The sequence below is a fragment of the Onychostoma macrolepis genome, chromosome 01, assembly GCF_012432095.1.
Source record: "Onychostoma macrolepis isolate SWU-2019 chromosome 01, ASM1243209v1, whole genome shotgun sequence".
NCBI classification, from domain to species: domain Eukaryota; kingdom Metazoa; phylum Chordata; class Actinopteri; order Cypriniformes; family Cyprinidae; genus Onychostoma; species Onychostoma macrolepis.
Window position 1 is genome coordinate 9,096,552 of NC_081155.1, and position 19,792 is coordinate 9,116,343.

The 19,792-nt window shown below is 35.5% G+C and overlaps 1 protein-coding gene across 1 annotated transcript in view; it reads left to right on the plus strand.

The window, feature by feature from the left end:
* LOC131545870 (complement C3-like) overlaps positions 1 to 19,792 on the plus strand; it is a 109,890-nt gene that overhangs the window by 42,603 nt on the left and 47,495 nt on the right. The window contains exons 23-26 of the mRNA XM_058785070.1: positions 4,578 to 4,661; positions 9,137 to 9,340; positions 9,506 to 9,581; positions 9,732 to 9,891. Coding sequence (XP_058641053.1) covers positions 4,578 to 4,661; positions 9,137 to 9,340; positions 9,506 to 9,581; positions 9,732 to 9,891 — 524 coding nt within the window. The remainder of the gene's footprint in view (positions 1 to 4,577; positions 4,662 to 9,136; positions 9,341 to 9,505; positions 9,582 to 9,731; positions 9,892 to 19,792) is intronic.

The following is a 19,792-nucleotide window of genomic DNA, read 5'->3' on the forward strand; positions in this document are numbered from 1 at the left end:
CAGAGCTAAATTTCATCTGCTGTCCCTTGGCAGGAAGATACAAATGTGACAAAAACATCAATATAATACCTTTTACAATAAAATCCCCCCAAAATTTAACAGAAAAAAAAAAAAAACATATAATCCCACATAAAAACTACAATCCAAATTTATACAAATTTATACAAAATATAAGTATTTACATATGTAGACCCCTGTGAGTACTACAAAGTACTACAAAGCATCATCCTAAATTTTACAACTCCCCAAAGTTTCATTCAAAATACAGAAATACTCAATGGTCACATACCTGACTCGTCTTTAACCATATTTTTAAATGTAGCTTAAATTGTGCTAAGGTAGAACACTGTCTTATATTAATTGGTAAATTATTCCAGTTATTAACAGCCCTTACAGAAAAAGCTGAACGACCAAAACCAGTAACTCTAAAATTCACTGTACAATCACCTCTAGACGAGGCTCTAGTTTGTCTTATATTTTCAGTACAAGAGAAAACAAATTCCTTCAAGGGTGAAGGTGCAAGATTGTTAACAATTTTGTACATTAAACAACAATTATAAAACATAATAAAATTATCAAAAGTAAAAAATTTGTACTTGTTAACAATCAAACAATGATGATACCTATTAGGTTTCTTGTCGAATACTTTTAAAGCACGTTTATACAGAGTATATAAAGGTTTGAGAGTAGATTTTCCTGCTTGCGACCATGAAGTAATACAATAAGAAAAATGAGAAAAGATCAAAGAATTCAAAAAGACTCTTGAAGCTTCTATTGAAAGTTGACTCCTTATAAATTTAAAATTTCTAAGTTGAGGTGTCACTGCACAGACTATTTTTCGAACATGTTTTTCAAATGTTAGATGAGAATCCAAAATAACTCCGAGATACTTAAAATCTGATACAATTTGTAATTTTTCACCATTAACTAATATATCTGGTTGGACCTCCTCCTTCTTTTTAATTTTAAAATACATACATGCACTTTTACGAATGTTTAATGTTAAGCAGCACTGAGTAAACCAATCTAAAAATTTTGTCATTGCAATAGATAATTTTTGGGCCACCTTTTCTTTTGTTTTATCGTGTACATAAATCACAGTATCATCTGCGTACATTTGAATATGTACATCAGGACAAACATCTGGAAAATCATTCAGATACAAACTAAAGAGTAATGGCCCTAGGGTTGACCCCTGAGGAACTCCTGTGGGACAATCTCTTAAAGAAGATATACATGTATTAATTCGGGTACACTGTTTCCTTGATGTAAGATAAGACTCAATCCATTTTATTGTATCTTCCAAAAAATTAAAATGTGATAATTTAGATAATAAAATATTGTGATTTAGTGTATCGAATTCCTTTTGTAAATAAAGGAACACAGCACCCACAACCCCACCCTTATCTAATTTTGACCGAATTTGCTCAATAAAATAACATACAGCAGTTTCAGTCGAATGCTGTTTACGAAACCCAAATTGCATAGGACATAATAAATTATTTTGTGTATCTACGAAATTCACAATTTGCTCAGTTACTACTTTTTCTACTATTTTAGACACTACTGATAAAATTGAAATCGGCCTATAATTTACCACATTAGTTGGATCACCTGTCTTAAAAACTGGGGTAACTAACCCCATTTTCCAACAACTTGGGAATATAGATTGTTTATCTAGATAAGTTGTGACTGATAAATTATTTGCGACTGAAGAAAGAGAGACATGAACATCTTGGATGACATGGGGGTGAGTAAATTATCAGGAAATTTTTATTCTGAAAGTGAAGTAATTCTTTTAAAAACTGTTGCTGTCATGTACTCTGTACTGTAGCATGCAAGATACGTTTTGCTTGTTGTAGTTGTTAAGTTGTGTGTGTTGTGTTCGCTCCGCGCACTTTGTAGGTCTCCGGCTAACAGCAAAATAAGTTAGCTCGCAATTGTCTAGAAATGTGTCGATGAATAGTGATAGTTTATCGTTATTATTTGGAGTTCTGATAAAGAATAGAGCAATACTTTGGTGTACAAACTGCAGTGCTTTATCAATACGTTTCTGCACTGGGCTAACGCATATATACCATGGCTGCTTGGGTGTTTACCACTGAGCTGTGGGCTAAGTAATGGTGATGGGCATTCCGTTATTGACATGCGCTACACGCAGTAGACCAATCACAACAGACTGGGTCATCGGACCAATCACCGCAGATTAGCGTCATGCAAAGGCATGCCATTCATTTGGAAAAATGAATCGTTGAGCGAACCGTTTGGGAGTCGTGAGCAAAAAAGGAAAAAAATAAATGCATATTTTAAGACAATGAAAGTGTTTTTTGACCTTGCATGCATGTCACCCTGTTGTTGGGGACTCCCAAAACCAAAATATGAACCTTTCATACCATAAGAGTGAATACTTTTCACTCATTTCCTCCATGTCTGCAGTTATCGTTCACTAGTTGCATTCACTCGTTTCCCATAGTCATTTTGAATGTTGAATTTTCAATACACCTGAAATATTTGAGAGAACATCACATAAGCTGACTTCATAAATTGATGTTGTTTGTCCTAAATTATTATTATTGTTTTTTTTTTTAACTCACCGTTATAGTGCTTAGTGTTCCCTTTGGTTGAGCACTTGGAACTTTGTATATTGCTACAATTTTCTTTTTATTGATGCAGCAATTTATCATGAAATCGGAGTTTTTGATGTCAAGAGAAGAAACTATTAATTTAATTAATTTATGTTCTAATTAAATCATTAGTATATTTTTTGTGTTTGTTAGTGATTTTTTTACAATATCATTATTTTTCATAAACACCTTAAAGATTTTAAACAGGTTAATATAATTCTTTAATGTTTGTAGTAGGGGTGTGTGATATATATTGTCTGTGATAATATCGTAATTGTGGTTTTAACGATGTGCAATTTGACATTGTTGAGTATTTTGCAAAAACCAAACAAAACACCCCTACAGAGAGCATGCTTACATTACGTGAAGTCTAGACTAGAGCGCGTGCGCATTTAGAGTGTGTTCTTTCACTGCCTGTTTCAGTCTAATAAAATGCATTAAGAATGATCACAGAATTCAAGATATGAGGGCAGAAAATGTGTATATATATATATATATATATATATATATATATATATATAATTTCATATAGTTACAATCACACGAAGAGTGGCGTTTTTTGTTAAAAAATAAGCATGATTGTGATATTGATTTTATACAACAGTTAAATAAGCAATAAGTTAATATTAAGAGACTTATGTTTTAGACACAATATTGCATGTTTTTGCTCCATTTCGCCAACAAAAAATAATTCCAAACAGCTACAGCACTGTTTTTTGTGTCTCTGAGCAAACATGATGATGTTTAGTTCCTGAATTAATCAACCATTAAATGATTCGGTTCAGTCACAATGACTCACTTGTTAACAGTGACTTGCTGCCACCTACTGGCGATTTTAATTTCACTTTCAAAGTATCAGTTCATTTTAAAATAATTTCAAATATCAGTATTTAATGTTTTATGTTTAAAATATCAAAACATTATGCATTTGTAACTGCAGATTAAAGCACTCCATGTCCTAAGCAGTGTGTAAATACATCTAAATGCCACTTCAGATGCAACTTCTGCAAAGAGTAATTTTGTTGATACTGCTTCATTTGTTTGTTAACAGCCTAAATGTCTTATTATTCTAATTGACTGATTAAATGTAACAATTTGATTCAAATTATGCATACTTTTAGAAAAAAACTGCCTTTGTTAAAGGTACAGTTGGCCATAAAAAGTACAAATCAACTTAAACTTATATGACAAGATTCATTTCTATCACTGATGTGAACTGAACACACATAATATAAAGAATATCAAAACCTGCAACTGTCCACAGTAGTCAGATATCAGCACAAAATCACACTTGACAAAATATCGTCTAATTGTCGTTATCGAAAACACCCCCCCAAAAATTGAAATAATGCTTTTTTTTTTTTTTCTCAATATCACACACTCCTAGTTTGTAGTAATATGCTTGCGTCACACACAGACTTCAACATTCAGCACGCGAATCACAACAATGGTAACAATTCAATTTTATTTATTTTTATTAATTGTAACAATAACCATTTTATTTGCTCTTTTTGTTGTGCTACTACTGACACAGGACGGCAAATAAAATTGGCAAATAAAAACAACAACAGTAAAACAAAGCAGCTGCATAATTTATTCATGCTGCAATGCACTCTGGGAGTCAATAATTCTGAGTAATTTAGTGATGGCCAGATGAAGCCTCATGAAGCTTTTCAGATTTCAGCCAAGTGGTTCACAAGAGGGTTCATTTCTGGAGGCTTCATTTACTCACAATACCACCTGATGGCCAAAGAGTGTAAAACAAGCAGATATATTACAATATGGAAGAAAAAAAAAGGTATATGAATATCATTATAGTTCCAGCCAATCAAGAGATCATGATCAACTTCTGCTCTGTCCTTTATCAATACTCATCAAAACTGTACAAAATATGACTCATGACTCCTCCTCTAACTTGCTATTCTTCTCTGTTTCTCATCTCAAATGGAACAGGAGAAAAACCTTTAGTTCTTAAAGCTGACATACCAGCTGACTGGGTTCCAGGCACACCTGCTAACAAGTACATCTCAATTACTGGTAAGGAAAAATATGTTTTGAAGAATATGTAGTGATTATTTCTTTGAAGTTGTATGCATTATTTATTTAAAGAGAGAAGCCTCTATCTACAGTCATCTGATTACATGTCTATATTCTTCCATATCCACAACAATTATTTTTTAGTACTTGTATAAAAACAGTACCGCAGTGCTGGGGCTGGTTTGTAATAATTTCAGTGACTTTTTTTTTCTCCACTTCTTTTACCTTAATCTTTTCATTGAGCAGATGGCAATTAGATAGCATTTGAACACATTACAAAACAGATTTAAATGAACCCAGGACACATTGTGATCACAGACCACATTCAGAGGTGGTCAAGAACTGAATCATACCACATTCAACTAAGCAGGGCTCAACAGTGACTACGTTTACATGGACATCAGTAATCTAATTATTTACCTTATTGTACATGTTATAGTACATATATCGATTAATGGATTGCTTCATTACGTCACCACACGACGCCATCCGACGTCCCCTCCAGAATTTCACGTATAAACATATAGTTCATCTTTGTGATGATGCCATATACAGTTTTGGGTGTTTCATTTTCAATTTTATGAAAGCTTCAAGGACAGTTAATTATTTGTACGTGCATACAGATGACAGCTGTGTTGAAGCTATTTTATATGCCATCAAACGGTTGACCACTGCCGTCAAGTCAAGTCACCTTTATTTACATAGCGCTTTTAACAATACAGATTGTTAAGAAAGCACTTAACAGTATCAAAGTGGAGGATAGAGTGTCAGTAAAAAATAATGATAAGATTAAACACTCAATTTTCAGTTAAAGGCATTTCATTATTGAATTCAGAGATGTCATTGTCTAGCTCAGTTTAGTTTAAATAGTATCTGTGCAAGAAATTATAAAATTATAAAATTCTAGCGCTTCTTGCACTAGAAATTAAGTGCCCCCAACTGAGCAAGCCAGAGGCGACAGCGGCAAGGAACCAGAACTCCCTCTGTGACAGAATGGAGAAAAAAACCTTGGGAAAAACCAGTCTCAGTCAGGGGGCCAGTTCTCCTCTGACCAGACGAAAACGGCAGTTCAATTCCAACTGCAGCCATGCCAGATTGTGTAAAGGGCTTTTCTGATTCCCGTGGTCTTGTCCCGATGGAGCATTTTAATTTATAATTTAATATATTTGTTATATTTGTGTTTTATCCTGTTGTGTGTGTATCCTGTCGCAAAATGCGGCGAAAAGTCCTGCACGACGGTAATAGTTTGATTAAGGTGTTTACATGTCTGTACTGCACTTCGATAATGCGACTAAAATAGGAATACTCCACATTAGCGGTCTTCACGAGTCCAAAAATTCGACCCACCCCAACTGGTATTTTATTTGAAAGTGGGACTCGAACCCGTATAGACCTGAGAAATGCCTTAAATGTACTACCCGGACCCGAACTCAGCTGGGAAGACACAGACCTGACGGCACAAATGCTATAAACAAGTCTATAAAAGTATTTTATTGCTATAAAAGTCAATAAACAAGTTGTGGAAACAAACAAAACTTTTTGCCTTAATTACTGTAAGTAGCCCTCTCCCTGACTGCGATGCACGTAATCCTCCTAGCCAATAAATGTCCATCCATGTTAGACTGGTCCTCTCTTTTGTCAACTGAAAAAGCCGTCTTAATTCACTCATTATTCCAGCTTTAAAAGTCTACTTGCTGTCACGGAGACGGTTGACTAATGCAACTTCGCAGTTTTTTTTTTCTCAACTCAAGTCAACTTCGACTATTGTGTTTACGCTAGTGATGGTGAAATGAAGCTTCATGAAGCATTAAGCTTTTCAGCCAAGTGATTCAAAAAAGGGTTAATTTCTGGAGGCTTCATTTGCTCACAATACCACCTGGTGGCCAAAGAGTGTAAAACAAGCAGATATATTACAGACAGCGTTGGATAGTCCAGGGGTCAGAAAGTAAAAGTCCTGCCATCAAATCCCGACTTGAGACTCGTTTGTGACTTGAAAGGAATGACTTGGTTCCTCCTCTGGTGAAATCAGCTGCTGAGTTCATGGGTGGAATAAACACATGGCAGGACTTTCAGTCCTCAAAGAGTTCAAGTTAATGAGATAATTAAGTGACTAATTAAATGATGATTGTGCATTAGTGATGAACACCTGCTGTTATTGAGAATTAAAGAGAAAGCGGCTTACAATAAAGGTGAAATACATGAAAAATAAGGCCGTTTTTAACAAACAAAACACGAAGACATGTTATATTGCACCCTATAAACACAATCAAGCAAAGAAAAAAAGCAATAAACCTCCCATTTAAAAAAATTTTTTGGATGTAACTAGGCCAATGCCTGACGATTATTTCTTCATGTAAAAGCATCTAATAGCTGCTCACTGTACAGCAATTATCACTTTGCTTTACAACACCACATATATTACTACAAAGAGAGATCTAACACAGGATGTCAAGGGTCAAGAGCCCAACTAAAACAAACACTGACCTCCCAGATAGTGGCAACATTTTAACCAATAAAACATCAACATCTGATCCTCTGTAATTCTCAATAACAGCAGGTGTTCATCACTAATGCACAATCATCATTTAATTAGTCACTTGATTATCTCATTAACTTTAACTCTTTGAGGACTTGGGATTTGACTCGAAACTTGCTTGTGACTTGAAAGGAATGACTTGGTTCCTCCTCTGGTGAAATCAGCTGCTGAGTTCATGGGTGGAATAAACATATGGCAGACTTTTACTTTCTGACCCTGGATTGTCCGTCTCTGCATTTTGCACAGTCTTTTTTGGAATTGGGGTTGCATATTGCAGTGGTTTTCAATCCTGTTCCTCAGGACCCACTGCTCTGCACATTTTGCATGTCTTCCTTATCTGACACACTCATTTGAGTTCATGGAGCTCTTTCCTAATGAGCTGATGATCTGAATCAGGTGTGTAAATTAGGGAGACATGCAAAAAGTGCAGAGCTGTGGGTCCCCAGGAACAAGTTTGAAAACCACTGGTATATTGCACATTGAGCTTAAATGCGTGGTTATTTACATAAAAAATGACACCAACACTTTAGTCCAGGGATGCCCAGTTCTGCTTCCGGAGGGCCAACGTCCTGCAGAGTTTAGCTCCAACTATCTTCACCGCTTTTGCTAGTGAGTCTGAAGACCTTGATTAGCTGGTCCAGGTGTATTTAATTAGGGCTGCATGGAGCTAAAGGCTGTTTCTCAAATGGAAGGCTGCATCCTCTGGCGGTCGCATTTGTAGGCTGCATACGTCACAAAGAAGATCTTATTTTAGTATATTAATGGTTATAAATTTTACCATTGTTCTTACTTAAGTGTAAATTGTTGTAATATGCTTTTGACTCGCAAATGTAATGCTCAGTTAACTGAAATAAACCAGGCTTGATGACGTATGCAGTCTACAAATGCGACGTCCGGAGGATTCAGCCTTCCGTTTGAGAAACGGCCAAACTCTGAAGGACAGTGGCCCTCCAGGAACAGGTTTGTTCCAAATGATCGGCCAACGATCGGAATCAGCTGATAATCACTTCCTTTCATTTTACACGTGGTTACAAGGTGTGTGCCAAACTACTTTATTAAATATCTCCCCACCATTCAGCATTAATAATTGCTACTGTTCAATCTGCATACATGTGATGCTGTCCTTCCACTCTCTACTAAAATCTTCCCTCACACCAGAGCACGTTCTCCTTATTAAAGTGAAAGATTGCCTGATATCACAAACACAACAACAAACTGGTCTTATAAATAAAGCAACTGCAGTTATTGTGCTTTGGATAAGAGATAATATTCTAAAAAAATAATGCTTAAAACTGTTGTCAGGATATTGCCTTTTCTAGTATTTTTGAAAGAAAAGGGAGATTTGAGATCGGTCTTTAGTTAACTAATTCTTTAGAATCAAGTTGTGTTCTTTTAATGAGAGGCTTAATAAAAGCCAGCTTGAAGGTTTTTGGGACATATCCTAATGACAATGATGAATTAATAGGAAGAAGAAAATATATGAAAATATATCTTTCAGTGGCTTGTTTCAGATGATTTAACAAGTTTATACAATTCTTCCTCTCCTATCCACCTTTGTCTGAACGTGGACGTCTCGCCCGACTGGAGGAATGATTTACATTTCCGGTCTCTCGTGTTTTCCAAGCCGATAATATAATGTTAAACCTATGAAAATGGTGTTAAAAAGCACATGGAACCATAGTTTCATCACTTTGTTGCAATGACCATCATTTTGCAAGTAACTCACCTGTCACAGTTTTAACGGTTGATGACATGAAGCAAACGGATGGCCTCCAAAAGAATATCCAGATCCACTACAGGGACAGATTACAGGGACATTAAAGTCTAAAAACATTAACAACTGCTTGAGCTGTCAGTTAAAATCATAGTGTTAACAGTGTTGCATAAAGGACAGCTTGTCCTAACATTTCCCATCTGCATTCCTCTTTTATTCCTCCAGGTGAAGAGATCAGTCAGACAGTCGAGCAGGCCATCAGTGGAGACTTCATGGGTAGCCTTATTATCCAACCCAGTGGATGTGGAGAGCAGAACATGATCAGTATGACTCTACCTGTAATTGCCACTCATTATCTGGACAGCACTAATCAGTGGGATGCTGTTGGCATGAAGCGCCGTAATGAAGCCATTAACCATATCAGCACAGGTCAGCACAATACAGCAGATATAAAGAATCTGAAATAAAATTAAAAGGCACACTCAAAGATGTTCTCCCGAATGTGGAATTTAAATGTAATGTTTACATTTCAAATTGTTTCAAAAGCTGAAATAAATACGTAGATGATACAGTAAAGATTCTTTCTATATTAAGGTTATCAAGGTCAGCTGAAATACCGGAAACAAGATGGCTCTTACTCTATCTGGGAAACAACGCCAAGCAGCACATGGTAAAATATTTTCTTTTCAAAGCATTTAAAAAAAAAAAAATTGTATGCCCATTTTCTCCTGACATATGTTATTATTAATTTTTTTTTTTCTGATTAGTAGAAGCAAATTATTACTTGTTGCTAATTTGAACTTGTTTCTGTCTATTAAAGGTTGACAGCATATGTGGCCAAAGTCTTCGCAATGGCCAGTAACTTAATTCCTATAGAGGATAATGTGCTCTGCAGCGCCCTCAAGTGGCTGATTCTCCACAAGCAACTGCCAGACGGCTCCTTTAAAGAGGACAGAATTGTTAGTGATAGAAAGATGATGGTAAGTTGAATGTGGCTGTGACTGACTGCATTTAAAATCATCTGTGGAGGAGAGATTGCAGTGACCTGATATTTGATATTTTGATAATAAAAAATGTTTGTACATTAACCACAAATACATTAACAATGAACATTATTATTTATTATAAAATGTTGCTTACATTTATGTAATAATTACAGTTATATATACTTTTGAATTATGAACCAGAGATACATTAGTAATGCCAATACCTATGGAAGCATATGTGTAGCAAAATTCAATTTGCAATGCAATATGTAAAATGACAATTTATTTCTTTATTTAAATTTACATTTTCCCATACCATATGTGCAACATTTGGTGCAAAATGAAAATTCAATTATATAATTAAAATTTGCCATTTTCTACACTAGTTTGAATATCCAAATTAAAAACATATTTTAAAGCTTTATAAGTTGTAAAATTTAAATTTATTACCCAAATTGATTAGATATGTTTAACGTGTCCAAGCAAAAACTGTAGCAAAATTATCATTTAAATTCTGTTTTTACTAAATGCATTTAGACTTGGGGGTAGGACACTTGGAACTGCATTTTCATCGTGATACTGCGTGATAATTGTAGCAAAATGCAGTGAGAGTTTCAAAATGCATTCTGAGCCAAAGGTGCAGCCACTTACATATATGACGTTTCAATTGCATTTTCATTAAATACCCCGCGATAAATATAGTCATTGTGGATTTGAAAATGCATTCCAAGCTGGGCGCGCTCTCTAGCTGTCAATCATTACATCAAGGCGGGGCTCGGCAACAGGACGATACACTCAAAAAAATGATTTGGTCTAATTTGCGCCAGTGTTCATATGTTTCCACACTACAGACTGTTCAAGTAGAATTGAAGCAGTGCTGGAGTTAAGGAGATAATTATGTGATGATTGATCATTAATGATGAACACCTGCTGTTATCAAGAAGAATCACCGAAGGAAAGAGAAACACAAGAACTACAACTGACTTCAGCCACAGCTGAAGATGAAATCAACTGAAAAAAAAGAAGACATTAAATCTCTCAAGATCTGATTAAACAGCATCAGACTGACCAGATTGACTTTATTTCTGTCAGACTTCTAGAGAAGCTCTTATTGAGAATTAACAGAGGTTTAGATGCTTTATTGTTTTGTTTGAAATCACCATCAAAGAGACCAGTGTTTCCTTTTGTTGGGCTCTGGGCTCTTGACCCTTGACATGTTGGTGGTAATATTATACTGGTTGCTTTAATTGTGTGTTTATATAGAACACACTTCGTTTAGCCAGCAAAGCTCAGAAAAAAAAAAAAAAAAAGAGTTGTGGGCAAATGATCCACTGATCTCATTTCAAGTCCAACATCTGATTGTATGGATGTAGTACTGCTTTAGATTTTTTATATAGCTTCAGATGTAGTAGTCTTGTAAAATCAGAAAATTTAAATAATTTACAAATCACTTTGTGCTCAAAAACTTTTCATCTGTAACAATGCAAAGATCACAGACATCAAGAATCAGCGTATGAATCTCAACAATGGTGACAGTCAACAAAATGCTTCATGTTGCAATGCATGCTGGGTACCAGCATAGTACAAGACTCTCCCATGTATCCCAGCATGCATTGCAGCATGAATAAACAACGCAGCTGAATTGTCTGATTATTTTCTTTTATTCTTACTATTTTATTTTACGTATGCTGTTATAGTTGTGACTTTTAGTAGCTTGTTTTGTGATGTTCAGAGTTTTATCTGAATATTTTCTTGACTGTCACCATTGTTGAGATTCATACACTGATTCTTGATGTCTGTGGTCTTTGTATTGATACAGATGAAAACTTTATGTGCACAAGGTGATTTGTCAATTATTCAAATTATCTGATATTTACAATACTGCAAAATATGAAGCTACGAAAAAATCTAAAACAGTATAATGTCTATATAATCAGAAATTGGACTTGAAATGAGGTCAGTGACCAGTGACAAGATCTACCCACAACTCTTTTTCACTCGGCTTCGCTGGTTAAGCTAAGTGTGTTTTAAATGATCACACAATTAAAGCAACCAGCGTAATATTAACGCCAAAATGTCAAGGGTCAAGAGCCCAACAAAAGGAAACACTGGTCTCTTTGATGGTGATTTCAAACAAAACAATAAAGCATCTAAACCTCTGTTAATTCTCAATAAGAGCTTCTCTAGAAGTCTGACAGAAATAAAGTCAATCTGGTCAGTCTGATGCTGTTTAATCAGATCTTGAGAGATTTAATGTCTTCATTTTTTTCAGTTGATTTCATCTTCAGCTGTGGCTGAAGTCAGTTGTAGTTCTTGTGTTTCTCTTTCCTTCGGTGATTCTTCTTGATAACAGCAGGTGTTCATCATTAATGATCAATCATCACATAATTATCTCCTTAACTCCAGCACTGCTTCAATTCTACTTGAACACTCTGTAGTGTGGAAACACATGAACACTGGCGCAAATTAGACCAAATCATTTTTTTGAGTGTAGGTCAATATTCATCATTAACCAAACGCTTTTCACCTGCATGAACATCTCTCACCGTTTACACTCGGATTGATGCACACAAGCAAACAGACAGTGCTATTCTACACTTATTTACGGTAAACACGGACCACAAGTTATTTTGTTGACCGTGTTTACTTTTTAAACCGAGTAAAGGGACATGGAATGACAGACCCATGGACTTTATTTACAAGTGACAGGTAAGTGCTTTATTATTTGATGAGTATTGTATCGCACATTGTTATGGAGGTGTACGTGGTGCGTTGATAATATTGTGGTGTGGTGTGGTGTGGTGTGTGGATGTCCAGCATTTGTACAGTTTTGCTGCTTTGGTCGCGTCTTCATTTTGGAGTGATGTGAATGTGCATAGTGACCCAGCTAACAGGGAAAGTTCTCAGAAATTGGCTAACATTCTCTCAAGGTTCTCTCAAGGTTATAAACAAACATTCCTCCAGTATATAACGTAATATAGCGTTGGTTCAAAGTTATTTGGTTTTTTATAATGTTCTCAAATGGTTGATAAATAATGATTGTGCATTAGTGATGAAGATCTGCTGTTATTGAGAATTACAGAGGATCAGATGTTGATGTTTTATTGGTTAAAATGATGCCACCATCATGGAGATTAGTGTTTGCTTTAGTTGGGCTCTTGACCCTTGACTTCCTGTGTTAGATCTTTTTCTGTAACGCTGCATGTGTTGTAAAGCAGAGAGAGATCAGTGCTGTGGCGTGAGCAACTGTTAGTTGTTATCACATGATGAGCTGTTTACACCCAATGTGTGTCTATACAATTTTTTTTTTATTTATATGTTCAGATTTTTTGTACATTTACAGCTGTTATAGTGAATTAATTTTAAATATATGTAAAGCATAAAAAATATATAAGCTCCAGTACTATTTAGACACACACAGACATCAAGAACCAGCATATGAATCTCAACAATGGTGACAATCAACAAAATGCTTCATGCTGCAATGCATGCTGGGTAACACCATAGTAAAAACTCCCATCATGCACTGCAGTATGAATAATTATTGTCACCACTGTTGAGGATAGTATTATAAGTGTTTATGTCTAAAAGCATGAGCAGACAAACTCTTCATATTTCCAACATTTAAGCATTATGGCGGCATTTGTTTAATAATAAATTTCTGCAGTTCTGTAATAGCTGACTGTCAGTCAATAAACCAAAGAGAGACACCTTCACAATGTTCATTCAAGTGACATAAAAGCCAAAAGTGTAAGCTCATCAAACGTGCAAATGTTTGTTGTGAAGCAATATTGCAATTGCTTAAAAGCAACCCACCTTCAGTTAAAAGGGCCAAGAGCCCAACTAAAGCAAACACTGATCTCCAAGATGGTGGCATCGTTTAAAATCTAACTAATACAAGTAAAGGGTTGTAACTAGGTTAATATAATAGGGGAATATACATACAACACATGCATATAGCAGACCTTTTACTTTCTGTCCCCTGGACTATCCACCACTGTCTGTAATGTATCTGCTTGTTTTATACTCTTTGGCCACCAGGTGGTATTGTAAGCAAATGAAGCCTCGAGAAATTAACCCTTTTGTGAACCACTTGGCTGAAAAGCTTAAAGCTTCATGAAGCGTCATCTCGACATCACTAGAAAATGGCAAATTTAAATTATATAATTGAATTTTCATTTTCATTTTGCACTAAATGTTGCACACATGTATGGGAAAATTTATTTTTAAATACAGAAATAAATTGCCATTTTACATATTGCATTGCCATTTTGCATATTACATAGCAAATTGAATTTTGCTACACATATGCTTCCATATGGTCCGTGTATCATCTGATCATTTGTTTTTTGATTTAATATTGATAGTAGAGAAATGAGAAAACGGCGCCTATTTTCGTTTGTTCAGAGAAGCGCAAAAACAAGATTTTGGCTCGATTCTCATTTTTTGGTTCACGGGGTAGAAAACGGATAAACGACTTCAAAATTCGTTTTCCCCTTGTGGGCGGTCATGACACGGCCCTTTCTGCCGATTGGTCAACCAAATCTGAACCCGTGACGTCATCAGTCTTTCCTCTGTTCCGTTCAAGAAAATAATAGTCCTCTGCTGCTGTATCAGTATACCGATTCTTAAACTGTACGGGGCAGGTCGTAGATCGGGCTTTCTTCTGTGCAAACTAAGCGTTTTACAGAAATATTTATTTCAGAAATTTTAATCAGCACCTAGCCTGTTTTATTTAGCTGTGCAGAGTTAAATCAGTGTGAAGCTGCACTGTGCAGAGTGGATGAGAAGCACAGAAAAAAAAAAAAAAAAAGACACCAACAGGTTTTGCTGTATTGGAAAAGATTATATAATCACACCTTCATTCCACACAGAACCCCAATATAGAACAACAGGCTATTTAGGCTATATATCTATGCACTCTTGGTTGGCTTGAAAGGGGTGTTTGGTTAGGCTAGTTCTTCACTTATTGAATGAGGAGTTTGTTATCCTTCAGTGACTTGTGTTCTAAATAGCTACTGAACGTAAACAATTTAAGCACGTTATAAATGCCATTCCAAAAAGTTTTATAAATCTATTTATAAACCGATACAAAACTTTTGTTTACATGCCAGATGGATCATGTGAACTCTCATCACTTCTCTTTAATGGTAACGACCTCAAAGCTTCCCAACAAACGTATTCGTTCTTGGTTGTCTATAGACTGGGCTTGCTTCTGTGTAGATATAAATTCTATTCTTTGCATCAGCTGGGCATGGCTGGGTATGATATGACAGCTGTTATACCCTACCCTGCTTAATTGTTTGTTTAATTAAGTAAATAATTACTTAATTCATTTCAAAATAAATATTTTAAACACTAATACGAAAAGGAAAGAATACAATTGGGTGTAATAGGCCTACGTTCACACAAGAAACTGTCATTATGACTGACAACGGAGAACAGAGATATTAAATTACATACTCTCCTGAGTTTTATAATGTAGTCTTGTATGTTATTAAAATTGATTAGAATTTGTATCTCAAAATATGCGCTCGTGCGCGGCGCGAGCTGCTGCCCACTCGCACATAGGAATGTGAGATTTTAAGAAAAGTTAAAACTTGCCATTTTGGTTGTTTCTCACCAAACCCATATGATATACCCTCAGAACGCTTGGAATATACAGCACAAGTTATTTTACGACAGATTTGCACCCGCTTCAAAAAGAAAAGAGAAAAAAAAGAGAGCATTCTCTGCCATTAAATGGGCAAGTGCGAGCGGGATATTGTGTGTGTGTGTGTGTGTGTGTGTGTGTGTGTTTCGAAAAAAGAAGGTAGCTATAGCCTTAAGGATTTAGAACAGGTGAGTTGCCCTAGTTCACACAGTTCCAATACACTGCGATGGGTTAAATCAATAAGCAGACACACGGGACTACAGTCAAGCACAGACCAGTATTGCAGTGCACATGAAATATGCAGCAGTCATTTTAAAGCAGTTTATTTAATTAATATTGAGTATTAATTTATGTTCACTTGTATTTTTTTTTCCTCAACAGGGGAAATAACTAAATACTCTATTTTATTTTTTTATTTTTTTGTGTACATTCAAAATAACTACAAAATGTCATGCCTTTGAAAAATAAAGAGAACAACAGCATGCAACACTTTTGGGCGTCTTGGTCTCCCTGAACATCTTTCTGTTGCAGGCCACCACACGAACCAATCAACAGTGATACTTGACTCGCCTACTTTTAAAAGTCTACATTTAGATTATTTGGCCTTAAATGCATCATATAAGTCACTTTGGAAAAAAAAGTACTAAAAAAAAAAAGTGCCTATACAGTCTGAAAAATATGGTAGGCTATAGCAAATTATTTCGCGGATCACTTTAAGAACCGCTGGTCTACACAGAAAAAAGCCTTGTCTAGAGACTGCCTCGGCATGAGTTGTGTCGAGCTATTCATTAGTCTGCTTGTTTGATGAGAAAAAGAGGAAATGTAGTTGCAATAAAACGGTTATAAATCCGTACACCTGCAGCAGCCGAGGACTACTATTCTGCAGCGCGGAACTGCAGAAGTACTGATGACGGTTTAATTCCCCCCCACATGTAGACATCGAATATTTAAGCTGTTTATTCATTTTTCTATGCCTGAACAAAAAACGAAAAATTAAGCTGAATTCTCCTTTTCTCCTTTTTTTTTGAACAAACGAAAAAACGAAAATAGGCGCCGTTTTCTCATTTTTCTACTATCAATATTAAATAAAAAAACGAATGATCAGATGATACAGGGACCGTCCGTGTACCTTCGGATAATTCATTTTTTCATTTTTTTCTTTAAAACGGGAAAACGAATAAATCAGTGGATTATCGCATAATTAAACCTTCTCCTGGGCATAATAAACGAATTTCAGGTGTTTTCTCGGTCCGTGTACCTTCGGATAATTCGTTTTTTATTTAATATTGAAATCTGAAAAATGAAAAAAACGCCACATTCTTCGTTTTTCATTTGTTCAAACAAAACGAAAAATCAAGAATTCGGCTTCAGTTTTCGTTTTTACGTTCAGGGACAGAAAAGGGATAAACTACTTGAATATTCGATCTCTACAAGTGGGCGGAGTGAAACGCCCCTCTCCGCTGATTGGTCAACCAAACATTACAACATAATAATAGTCCTTAAAAATAATAATAATAGTCCTCTGCTTCTACAGATTCTTAACATGTTTATTTCTGCTACATTTGGTCTCTTTCTCTTCATCAAACAGCAAGATTAACCAATGGCTTGACACAAACCGTGCGAGGCAGAACCTTTCAGTCCTCTGGCACACCGCCTGTTTTATTATATAGCCACCTATCAAAATTTGTGTGGCAAAGCCGCTGACGCACTGCAGCGCTGGGAAAATGTATTGTAGTGAAGCGCAGACCAGTATCAATGTATGTGAACGTACACAGAGTCATAACTTTTGTTTTAGACAATACGCTACGTTTTGGACAATGGAGGAACCTAAATAATATGACAGATATGACAAGATATGACTTTGTGTAATTTACCTTCACATCACATCTATTAGCTATTTTTCTATTTTGAGTTTTATTCACAGAGCACTTTATAGCAAATCATATTGTTATCCCACTGGCATGGGACTATTTGTTCCTCCATGGTGCTGTTTTAGTGAAATGTGAATTTGACGTCATGATTTGAAGGTGAACTCGGTGCTCACACCTCATGTTTGCGGCTAAATGCAAATTATCATAATTGACGGACAGCTATGCCCCTGAAAAGACATCAGCACTCCGGCTGTTGATGTTAATAACGTGTTTTAATGTCGGTAATAATTTCACCACCATCAACGCATCTAATATTCTCGCATCTAATAAGTTTCCATGTTCCCTTACTAAAATTAGCCATGGTTTTAACACGAATAAATACATTTATAGTGGTCTGCGCTAATACAATCTCCCGCGCTGCAGTGCGTTGTATGGGAAGCCAAACAACCAAAAAAATTGAATTTGAAAATCTGGAATCTGATGGTGCAAAAAAAAAAAAAAAAAATCTAAATATTGAGAAAATCGCTTTTGTCCAAATGAAGTTCTTAGCATATATTACTAATCAAAAATTAAGTTTTGATTTATTTGGGGATTTACAAAATATCTTCATGGATGATCTTTACTTACAGTAATATCCTAATGATTTTTGGAATAAAAGAAAAATTGACAATTTTGACCCATACAATGTTGGCTATTGCTGCAAACATACCCTTGCTTTTTGTGGTCCAGGGAATTTTTTTATTTTATTTTATTTTTTTTTTTGGTCTCTAAAGACCAGGGAACATCCAAGGTAATGTTCTTTAACTTTAACAGTGCAATTTTATATAATGGATACGTTTGTCAGGCTTTTCTCTACGCTACATATTAAATAAATAAATAAATAAAATTTAATTAATTGATTTAAAACAAACTCTTTTCAAAATTGTAAATTGTATGTAAATTCAATATGATGTATTTTGAAGTTTGCACTGCATTTATTTTAGGGTTATTAACTTAATACTGATCTTCATTATGTTAACGTGCAGGGAAAAATACGAACTTCTTATGTTCGCTGCGCTGTCAGTTCGGTGGCGCTTAGCAAACACGTCCTCCCTGCGCTGTAGAGTCGGTCGTGCCGCTCGGTCCATTGAGCCTATGACAGGACAGCGCGCAAACTCTTTAAGATCGCACTGTTTCTCCCACTTTTGGGTTGTTTGGCTTCCCATACGTTGCGCAGTTTTGCCACACAGATTTTAATAGGTGCCCTACTAAAAAACAAAAACAATAGAAGCCCATTAGAAACCATCACAGAAATTCCAGTGGTTTACATTAAAATACCATTATGAACCATTAGCTTTTTCCAGTAAAACCATTACAAAATTCCTTTTGTAGTGTGTTTTGGGCATTTTCAATAGGATTTAACATCCCACCAATAGAATCTATCACATACCAGTAGACACCACTATAGTTTCCATTAACACCAATACAATTCCCATCATAACCATTAAATCCATTACATTTTCTATTGTGTTTTGGGCAGGGTTCTATTGTTTTTTCAGCAGGGTGGTTAGCTATAATAAATCAGGCGGCCGTGCCAAAGATGTAGGCTAGTAGGTAGTTGTGTGTGCAGGTACGAATTAAATTAATATTTATGAGATTTCAGGGTAGGTTGCAGAATTTAAGCCTACACAAAAGAAATCTCTGTCTAGGCTCTGCCTCGGTATTGTTTGTGTCAAGCCATTCCTTAATCTGGCTGTTTGTTGAAGAGAAAGAGATCAAATGTAGTAGAAATAAACACTTTAAGAATACATAGTAGCGGAGGACTTTTATTATGTTTTTATGACTATTATTATGTTGTAATGTTTGGTAGACCAATCAGCGGAGAGGGGCGTTTCACTCCGCCCACTTGTAGAGATCGAATATTCAAGTAGTTTATCCCTTTTCTGTCCCTGAAAGTAAAAACGAAAAATGAAGCCGAATTCTTGATTTTTCGTTTTGTTTGAACAAATGAAAAACGAAAAAGGTGGCGTTTTTTTTCATTTTTCAGATTTCAATATTAAATCAAAAAACGAATTATCCGAAGGTACACGGACCTTTCTCACACTTTTAATTTTGTGTTTGTCACACTCCGTTCAAATGCATCAAATGAAAATACAATAAAACCAAAACGAAAAAAATTAAGCTTTTTGATTCACAAATCCGTTTTGGTGTACTTGAAGTTCCCCGTCGCTTTGGCTCAGGGTCGTTTCAGCTATCTTTTTGTCATCTTATAATATTTACTATATATTTAGGTATTGATCACATGATTGATTTGAAGGTTTGGAAGGCTTTGCTGACTCTGCTGTATATGTATGAAATATTCAAATAAATGTAAAAAGTAAATATGCCTCTA